The 10334-nt window shown below is 42.0% G+C and overlaps 1 protein-coding gene across 1 annotated transcript in view; it reads right to left on the bottom strand.

Annotated features, from left to right (window-relative positions):
• Nucleotides 1-504: 504 nt before the first annotated feature.
• Nucleotides 505-10334, bottom strand: part of LOC113882655 (cytochrome b5) — a 34164-nt gene continuing 24334 nt past the window's right edge. The window contains exons 2-5 of the mRNA XM_027525621.1: nucleotides 10033-10161; nucleotides 7921-7950; nucleotides 4063-4097; nucleotides 505-2194 (exon numbers count right to left, since the gene is read on the bottom strand). Of these exons, the coding sequence (XP_027381422.1) occupies nucleotides 2113-2194; nucleotides 4063-4097; nucleotides 7921-7950; nucleotides 10033-10161 (276 nt within the window). The 3' untranslated portion in view covers nucleotides 505-2112. The remainder of the gene's footprint in view (nucleotides 2195-4062; nucleotides 4098-7920; nucleotides 7951-10032; nucleotides 10162-10334) is intronic.

The following is a 10334-nucleotide window of genomic DNA, read 5'->3' as shown; positions in this document are numbered from 1 at the left end:
AAATACTGCAATCACAGTCACTCTGCCCAAATTTCCCATTCCAAGTATCTCATCCTCATCCTAATTTAAAGCAAGCTTCTCTCTAAGTGATCCAGATGAGGGACATACAAATAATTCACTGGAGTGTGAGTTTGGTGGTCATTTCAAGCTTCACAGGAACCAGCTATGGGGCTGGGGGCCGGGGCTGGGGGTCCTGCCTCAATCGCTTTGGTTATACTGTTTATTTCCAGACACACCATTCATGATCATGCTGAAAACCACATCCGGAGCCGTGAACCAACTGCTCCACTATCCCAGAGGAAGAACTGGGGGACTCGACATGGAAACCCTTGATAGGTAGCATCAAAAAGCAGGGTGAAGGTCCACGGTTACTTTTATTTAGCTGACCTATTCATGACTATACAGTAATGACGGCACGTTACAGCAGAGCCTGCTGACTTGTCTGTGGATGTACCAACATGCAGAGGGAGGCGGGCGCTTCAAGTCCATCACGAGAGGCATGAGTTTTGTTCCAGGAATATGTTTATTAAAATCTGAACAAAGGAGTCCTCTGCCAGGCATTTTCCCATGTGATACAGACACCTCCCCCACCGCCCTCCAACACTCACTCTAACCTCCAGTCACAAAAGAGGCAGAGGGTGGTACATGTCATTGATTATAAAAATCTATGTATGTTCTGAAATTTAAACAACGTCTTTAATGTGCTTTAGATATTTCTGATGAATGCCGTGGCTCGTCAGTCGGCTAGCACGCCAACGGACAATCATCGCTAACTATGATGTATTTCGAGTCTATAAATTCATCTCTCAAGTTTTTTGAGAGGGGAAAAAAAAGCACAGGGTAGAGAATAAACAAGAATGGGATGGTTGAATCAGAGTCACACCAGAGTTCCCTCGGGCCTGTCACTAGAGCTAAATTTCTTCAAAAATCAAGACTCCGAATGTCCCATAATCTCGTGTGTGTTTGTACAAATTAGTGAATCACTAGTTCAAGACATTTTAAAAATTGTCTGGGACCTCTTTGACCCACATGCTATTTGGCAGTGTGTAGTTCCACCTGCAAATATTTTGATATTTCCAGCTTTTTTTCTTTTTTCCATTACTGCCTAGCTTCATTGATTTGCAGTCTGAGAAAATGCTTTGTAGGATTTCTTCTCTTTGAATTGTGACCCATAATGTTGTCTACCTCAATCAAACTTTCGTCTGAGCTTAAAAATGTGTATTTTGATGTAGTAGAAGAAAATATTCTATAAATGCTGATTAGATTTCCGCCCCCCGCCTCCCCGCCACCCCCCCAAAAAAAACCCAGACTCGGGAATCAAGATTTCATCATGGGGGCAGAAAAGCAGTTTTCACTTCCGAAGGAGAGTCTGTAAAACCTGAGAAACTGTTAGCTGAGAATCTCTGTGCAATCAAAACCTTTGTGCAAACTGTTTAAGCTCAGAGATGGGCCAGCGGCAATGTTCTCTCATGGTTCTTAGGCTTCTTGTTGACATTGCTGGTGTTTTTAATCAAAGACGAGATAGAGTATCTTTTCTAGGTCTTGGAGGCCACTTTCTCTTTTTATCATCTATCTGACTGTTTTTTTGTAGAACAATTATTAGAAATCTTTAAGCTATTATTTCTGGGCCTTCTTAAAAAAAAAAAAAACAACCTACACTAGAAACATGCAAAATCTGATGATTCAATTAGATGAAGCAGCACAAGAAATGACCCAAGGACACCCCTCCTTACCTCAGACAACTTGGGTCTGAAAGATGAGCGCATTAAACGACCGCCAAGTAATCAGATTCTAAACATTAAAGACAATTATATACCCAACAGACAGCTCAGCATGGTGGTATGTTTTAAAAGATCATGTCCACAATAAGCAAATGATGTAGTGATGGAACAGCAAAACAAAGTTGGTGAATAAGAAGGCACACTTTAGAAGTTCAATAGTCCAAAGAATGGAACAGTTATGGTTTGTTTTGTGTCTAATGTAGGAGGAAAGGAAAATAGGTGTATTCAGATTATTTTCAGGTGAAGGGTTTGTCAGTTGAAGTTAAGAGTGGTGGCTTCTTTCTCCCTGGACCAAAGCAGTCTTTTCTTCCATTGGCTTCTGAGAATGTGTTTAGTTCTCCGAAGTGTAGAGGTGATATATCAGGGCTACAAACAGCGCTGAGATAGCTGGGATCAGCCAGTTGGTCCACCAGCTGGAAAGAAAGAGCAATGACGCTTGCGTGATGTTCCATGCAGGAGACTCAAAACTCTGCTCCGTCTCCTTACCATGACAGTCACCATGGAGTGTTCTATTACCCCTCTAACCTTTCTGGATGAAAAGCTCACTCTAAATTGCTAAAAGGGAAGTGAGTACAACATATGTCCTGGTATAACACATGTCCTGGTATACCAGGACAACTGCTCCACCCTTCCAGCCTTATAAGAAACTGAATGCCCTTACAGTGCCACTTAGATCTATTTCTATAATTTTACACAAACAGCTATGAATCACTCCCTCAACAGATGCCACCAAGGACTAGTGACTTATCCAAAGGACATCAATTCTGGGTTTCATATCACAAGTTCAGAAAAGTAAACAGGTATTGATCTAGATACGCCCGTAAGTTAACAATGGCACTGAACTGTGAAGCAGAAGAGCAGGTTTCTCATTTAAAGAAAGCCATCAGCAGGCTCCACAGCCAAGGGCAAATTGTGTGCCCCGAGCTGCAAAGCTAAAGGATGTGAAGCACACGGTTACTAAGGTTGCTACCAGCACCGCAGCTCAACATTCTGTGATTCTGGTTAGAAAATCTAATTGCCACTTGTGTGCAGTAGGTTTAATGTGTTAAGAAACAGCATGCCCAAATGACTGACTCTGCAGTCCATAGATGTGAATTCACAAAAATCCCAATTTATATACTGTTCAGTCCCAATACATTGCTCTACTATAAATGACAGATTAATCAGGGGCAGGGCTGGAAAGATCATTAATACAGATATGAACTTTTAGAATCCGGAGAAAGAGCAGGTAACAGCTGACACACACGTGACGGTTTCTGTCATAAACTTCCTGTCCTTTAATACTCTTCACAAATAGCAAGTTCTAAATCAAGATTTAAATTGCAAAAGGATTACGAGTGTAATTTGGTAGGTTTTCAGTTTCCATTTAGGAGGAGACGGATATTTCAGGGTAAAGCAAGAGGAAATACTGCGGGGAATGTACCAGAATATGAGCAGCCTGGGGGCAGCAAACTTAGGGCAGAATATAACAGGCAGGAGTGTGTGGCTTCGAGCTTGGGTCCAAAAAATTGTATTTGATGGCAGTCCATAAGTCAGGATGGTAGAACAGCCAAAAACGTCAGGATGATCTTGTGCGTGCTAGGTCGCATCTGACTCTGCAACCCCGTGGACTGCAGCCCACCAGACTCCTCTGTCCATGGGATTTCCCAGGCAAGAATACTGCAGTGGGTTACCATTTCCTCCTCCAGGGGATCTTACCGACCCAGGGATCGAACCTGAATCTCCTTCTTTGGGAGGCAGATTCTTTACCACTGAGCCACCTGGGAGCTATCAATATGATCTTAAACTATATGAAGAAATCAAGTGCCTAGAACAAGTGACTCAAGCTATTACTTGGATCACTGGGTTCAATTTCAGGACAGACTAGAAAAGGGACAAGGGGAAAACCGAACCATGCTTAGGGAGATATAATCATGACAATTTAAGAAACTGGCCACATATCAAATGAGGAAGGATATGGAATGTTCGCCTAAAGATAGAAAGGTTGTCCAGCCCACAGAGGGGAGAAGGAGCCTCCGTTTGCTCTGCTCCTCCAGGGAGGTATGGCAGCAGGGTGAGACGTGGGGTTGTCTGAAATGTCTGAGCCATCTGACAGTTTAGGAAGGAAGGCCCTGGGCAGTCTGGGTGCTAAGTGGAGAGGACCCCGACCTGTCCACAGAGAGGAGCATGGCGGGAGCTCAAGCAACAGAGATGCCTCGACTGTGGGGAGAGACCCTCTAGCCCAACTCTGATTCTAGGAGCCTTCTGATCGGTCATACTTTTAAAGAAAACTACCACATACCTGGGATTTGAATCAATGGTAGTAATAATACTTTCCTGAAACACAAGAAAAGCTAAGTTAAAGAGAATATCTGAACGTTCATTCAATTGACTATAACCTGCTTTAAAATAAGATCACAACAGTTTATGCAATTCATTAGTCTTATTCAATGCATTCTTCAAAAAAAAAAAGTCTGAAGGGAAAATGACATCATAATCTTCACTAATATACCCAAACTCACCATTTTTTCAGAAGAAAAAAAAATTTAAGAAGGGTCTCTATTTAAATTACTTACAAACATAACCTCGAAAATTTGCAAGAAAATGTTAAAAATTAATAGGCTACCTAATTCTGTACCTGACAGACATTTAAATGCTTAATGTAGAAACTGAACACAGGTATCACTTATACATACAAAAAATGTATCATTATCTTTAAGGAGACCAGTTTCATTCTTCAAAAGCAGGAATGAAATGTTCAATAAAACATCAGTTATTTCATCAAATCTCATAGAAGTAAAAGCTTACCCAGATTATATTAAAAAAGGTGTCAAAACAGCAAAAGAGACACTGATGTATAGAACAGTCTTATGGACTCTGTGGGAGAGGGAGAGGGTGGGAAGATTTGGGAGAATGGCAATGAAACATGTAAAATATCATGTAGGAAACGAGTTGCCAGTCCAGGTTCGATGTACGATACTGGATGCTTGGGGCTGGTGCACTGGGACGGCCCAAAGGGATGGTATGGGGAGGGAGGAGGGAGGAGGGTTCAGGATGGGGAACACATGTATACCTGTGGCGGATTCATTTTGATATTTGGCAAAACTAATACAAATATGTAAAGTTTAAAAATAAAAAAAATTTTAAAAAAATAATAACAAAATAAAAAAAAAGTGTCAAAAAAAAAAAGAAGTGGCATTTAAATTGTAACAGTCTGGACCACCTTTCCTGGTCTTCTTTAACTCTGGCAGGTTTTTTTAAAAAACAAAAAAAAACAAAAAAAAACTGGCGGCCTCGCAGGCTGACATCACACCATCACCCACCAAGAAATCCTCAGATGCCAGGGGCATTCACAGCTGCCTCCTGGTTTACCCTCCAACACCTTCTGAGAAAGGTCCTTCCTATCAGTACCATGAAAATGAGCTGCAGATGGCTCTGGGAAGACACAGTCTGCCCCAAACAATGGGGTAACCAAGGCCAAGTAGGATGTAAGCTTTTTCGGGCTTGAAAAGTTGTTAAGAAGCACTCCTGAAGCTCCACACCAGCAAAGCATTAGTGCCTCACAGGAGGGTAGACGGAAATAATGCAGCTGTAGTTTCCCAAAGCACAAATAAAAAAGCATTAGCGAACATTCACTGATCTGCAGCAAGGCAATGCTACACACAGCAAAGCGCATTAAAGACATTCCCGTAAAAAGGCAGAAACCTTCCAGGGGAAAATCAGGCAAAGCAGTTATGACACCCACCAACCTGGAGACATGGCCTTTAAGATTCCTGACACAGGAGGAGGGAAAAACACAGTCATTCAAATAGAAAACTTCACAGTCATTATCTTTTGAAGCAACATTAAATCTCAAGAGACTACAAAAGTATTCATAACTACTGCAAGATTAGTTTTCACATTTTGTATAGGCAAATAAAATGAACAAGGATTACAAGAGGTAACTGGACAATGTGAAAATATTATTTAGCTATTAGAGACATACAAAGACATAATCAGTTCTGAAACAAATGCAATAGTCCATTTAAGGTGAAGTGTTATTGGCACACTAGAAAGCTAAGCCTGAAACAGTGAACAGAGGTTATTCTGTCACGCCCAGCACATGCACTGCACCAAACGTGCTAACAACTCTGCATGGAAACTCGCTGGCCTGCCTTCCTCCACCTTCGTTGCTACCATGAGTGGAATGCACTACTCGGGTGCGGTGACCACCAGCAACAACAAAGATCCTCCAGAGAGCTGCACTGTAAAAGACAATACGCACTTTTTGATGGCTTATTATCTGTTAGATAATAACCCAGGGATGCTTCAGCGTTAAGACAAGTCTGAGTCACCACTTAGCATTGGGCCCCAGTTGGGTTTTAGTATGGAACTGACTAATGTGTCAAGGAAGATGGGGGAAAGCCTGCGGTCTTTATTACAGGCTGTGCCTCCTGTTCACACAGTGAACTTGAGGGGTTCAGCTTCAGGTAGGAAAAGGGGAGTGATGAAATCAACACGTGATAAGCTCTCATGCAAAGCTCATCCACGTCATTTATAAGTTCATCTGACTAAGCCCATTCCTTCACTGGAAGGCTTCCCTAAAGATACTGCTGATGGAGTGATGCCTTTTATGCAAAGGTCGGAGCCTACAGAGGCTTGAGAGACTCACGAGCACTACGCCTTAAATGGTGCTAGCAGTGGTTCTACAGTGTGTGACCTTGAACGAAGTCAAAGCTTGGAACAAGGTGGAATTTCATTCTTTACATTCTGGTAGGTCCAGGAGCTCCCCTATGATACCTTGAGAATCAAATCAACTCACTTACATAGCAAAGGTTTTAAGACGGCAACCATAGAAACCTATCAGTAGGTACTGCCATTACTGATACCCTCCATGTCAAATTGATAGATCTGGATTTGCTCACTTAAAACTGCACTGTCTCTGTATTTATTAACACAAATAGCTTAACTTGGTAACTCAATCTGTTTCCCTCTGGAGGGTTCAATCTAATACTTGTTGGTACATCTTATTTCACAATTCAGTTTAAGCAGGCAGCATTTCAAAAATTCAGACCACAGTGTATGTTTATCAGCCTGGAAACAGATGGATAGTTATACAGACACAACAAAGAACTCTCTTCTCCTAGTAAGCTACAAGCACAAGAAAGATACACCTAGAAAAGTGTCCATGTGTTTGCTTCTGGCCTTGAAAACCAGCAAGTTCCAGCCCCGCACTCCCCCACTTCTGCTCTGCAGTAAGCAAAGCCATGTATGTTCTAGAGGAGCAAAGAGTGCGTCTCTCGGGAGTAAAGCGATTGTGTGGGAGACCTTAGCTCTGACTGGTGCTTTCTGCTGGCAGGAATCGTGGTTCAGGACACAGTTGGCTCTATATCAGTTCTAAGCTCAGGTGATGAGCCTTATCAAATCCTCATTTTACTATAGCTGAATGATATGTGCCAAGATAACATACTGAACACCTAACAGGAGAAATTACACTTATTCCCTGACAGACTTTGAAGAAAAAGCAAAAGACTTGAAGCACCAGAGAATTTCAGCAGTCCAAAAGGGAGCCTCAAAGAAGGCACTAGGTCATATAAATGAGCTGATCAGTTCAGAGAGAAGGCGGGTGAGCCTGGGCATAAAAGGAACATCACTGGAATTATTTCCTTTCCTAAGGAAAAATGCATCAAAAAGTTATTTAATTAGCATTCAATTCAACCAGTAAATATTTATTGAACACCTACTATGTCCCAGAGATGTGGAGATGAAGAAGACATTGACAGACACCTTAAAGGTTTAAGTATGAAGACTCTACTGAGATTTTAAGTTCTCTGAAAAGAAGACTTTTGTCAAATGTTTCAGTTCAGAAGCACAATGCTACTTATGTAAATAAAAAGTAGAAGTAGCCCTTCAAAAGTTATCTGCTGATAATGATGATGGAAATGTTATTTTAAGTATTGACAATCTTATGAGGAGAACATAAAGCTATCCTAATAAAATATACTGATGGATCTAAACAGACAAAAAATTTTGCTGGAGCCAACAGGGTACATATTCATCTAACTTAGAAAGACCTGTGCTGGTCTCAGGTAAGTAAATGACCTTTGCCCTCCAGTTTGACAGGTATGAAATACAACGAAGATAATGTAGCCACCGAGATACCAGAGATGGTCACACATACCGAAGGCTTGGTTATCTTTGATCTGTCATCCTGCAATAAAAAAACAAAGCCCATTACGAATGGAAAAACATCTACAAAATTACCATTTCTGAAGTGTTCGCTTTTACTGACATTTAAAACACTGCTATTCAATAATTAGCATTTTAGGTTCTACCCAAGTTATTAAATACCCAGTTTGATCCATCCGACTGCAACAATTTAAAGTGCTGAGACGTATTGTGATCTAGAGTTCCAAAATTTAAAATAGTGTTTTTGATAGTCATATTTATATGCTGATCTGTATATACATTTATTAGACTCAGATTCTGATCTGTAATTCAGGGAGCAGCTGAGATCTAATTAGATTTTTCCTTTCTTTCCTCTGAAACTGCCTTTCAGGTGTGTGTATATACGTGTATGGGTGTGCAATCTGTGTGGTATACTCAGTGAATTCCTGCAGTCTCTCAATTGTAGGGTCATAATCTACTCAAACTTCCATCTAAAATAAAGTGCATTAAAAGGGTGATTGGCTCAGTGGTAAAGAACCCGCCTGCCAATGCAAGAGATGAAGATTTGATCCCTGGGTCGGAAAGACACCCTGGGAAGGAAATTGCAGCCCGCTCCAGTATTCCTGCCTGGAAATCCCATGGACAGAGGAGCCTGGCGGGCTGCAAGTCCACAGGGTCACAAAGGGTTGGACATCACTTAGCAACTCAACAACAAAGGCTGATTACAGGTGAGGCAAACACGCTACAGCCACAGCCTGAAAACTCACCTGCTCCAACCCCAGAAGCTTCGGAAGGGAAAGAATAAGGACAGGAGGGAACATTTAAAAGGCAGGCCTCTCCGATTACCATAAAACTACATCACTTCGGTAAAATATGAAGATAAAGATGAAAACATGTGGGTGAATAAACTTTGCTGGGAAATGAAGATGCCTTTCTCAAAGTACCCAAAAGCCCACCTCCCCACTCAATGGAAACCACTCTAAGACAGCTCCAGGCCCTCCCCAGAGAGCCTGCTTCAACCCTCCTTCAACAGCGGCCATTACGAAAAGCAGCAACCAGACACAACACACATCCTCACAGGGTGTTTTTCATAGGGTTTCTCGGTGTGCTCCCTGGGGTCGAGGCTTCTTGCTGTGTTATTTCCTCGTTGGGGCCCACTTCTAGCAGCCCCTCCACCCCTTCAGGTGGGCCACTGGTACCGTGTCCAGAGATGGGGGAGGAGACAGGCAGGCACCAGCTCAGAGGGGAGATCCACACCCTCGCGGAGGTGCAGGGTCCCCGGCTGCCTGCTCCACACTCCAGGTCTGCATATCTCCAAAGTTCCTGGCAACGCTGGCTGATGGGTGAGCGCAGCCACACATGCACAGTTCAAAATGCTCCACAAGGGCCTCAACTCCTATTACACCCATGGGATTATAGAAAAGCTGAAATAAGCCTCTGTTTCCCCAAAGTCAGTCCATGGACTAGCACCAAGGGAGATGTTCTCAAAGATCTCGGGTAGAGTGAGAAGGATGAGGACTGCGTGTGGGTTTTACAGGAGGCAGGGTTTATTCATTTAACAGCTGATCTTTTAAAAAATTTCTAAATCACATTTTAGAATTAAAATATCCTCAAACTAACAAAAGTAGAAAGGAGTTTCTTTTTATATATTTATTTTTCAAAATTTAATTTTAATTTTTCATTATTTTATTTTTAAAACTTTTATTTATTAAAATTTTTTTTAAATAAATACAAAGAAAGAAAAAAAGAAGCAAGCTTCTTAAGAAAGATATTTTGGTCAAAAAAAAACAAATTAAAAATAACACTGCTCTGGGCCAGCACCCCACCTTCTAAAATCCGCTGCTCAGGGGACTTCAGAGTCTGGGATGCACTGTCACCAGGACATGTCCCTGGATGAGAGGGTTCTGAGTGCTCATGAAAAATGCAACCAGGGAGTGCAAAGAAGTTTCTGGTCAGTTTACTTTTTGATGAAATGGTGTTCTGAAGTCAGGAGGAATTGCTTTTTGCTTTATTCCTTGTTACACTTTGTAATATGCAAGTCTAAAGGTTTGAGTAAGGTCAAGCCATAGCCTTAAAGAGAAACAAGGCCGCCCCCCCACCCCGCCCGCCACCAAAAGGTACTTACCGGGTGCAGCTCCCCAATGATGAACGTTTTGGACAATTCTCGAGCATCTGTAGAGTGCCCAACATCCTCAAAGTTTTCAGTGGCATCACCTCCAGCTTGTTCCCTTAAGACTTCCTCCCCACCAGGATGCTGTTTGAAGAAGAGAGAGAAAAATGAATATTTTCCTCCAGGCAAATGAGTTAAAAGGAAGTGGCTGGTTTACTTAACCAAAAAGGCTATTCTGGCAGCCACAGTGTGGGAGTGTAACTTGTTCCTAAATGAAGCAATTCCTTTGTATTCAGTTTCCTACTTGTAAGTACAGA

The sequence above is a fragment of the Bos indicus x Bos taurus genome, chromosome 24 (genome assembly GCF_003369695.1).
Source record: "Bos indicus x Bos taurus breed Angus x Brahman F1 hybrid chromosome 24, Bos_hybrid_MaternalHap_v2.0, whole genome shotgun sequence".
Taxonomy (NCBI): Eukaryota; Metazoa; Chordata; class Mammalia; order Artiodactyla; family Bovidae; genus Bos; species Bos indicus x Bos taurus.
The sequence above is the reverse complement of the archived record's forward strand: the minus strand, read 5'-3'. Positions and strand labels throughout refer to the sequence as shown.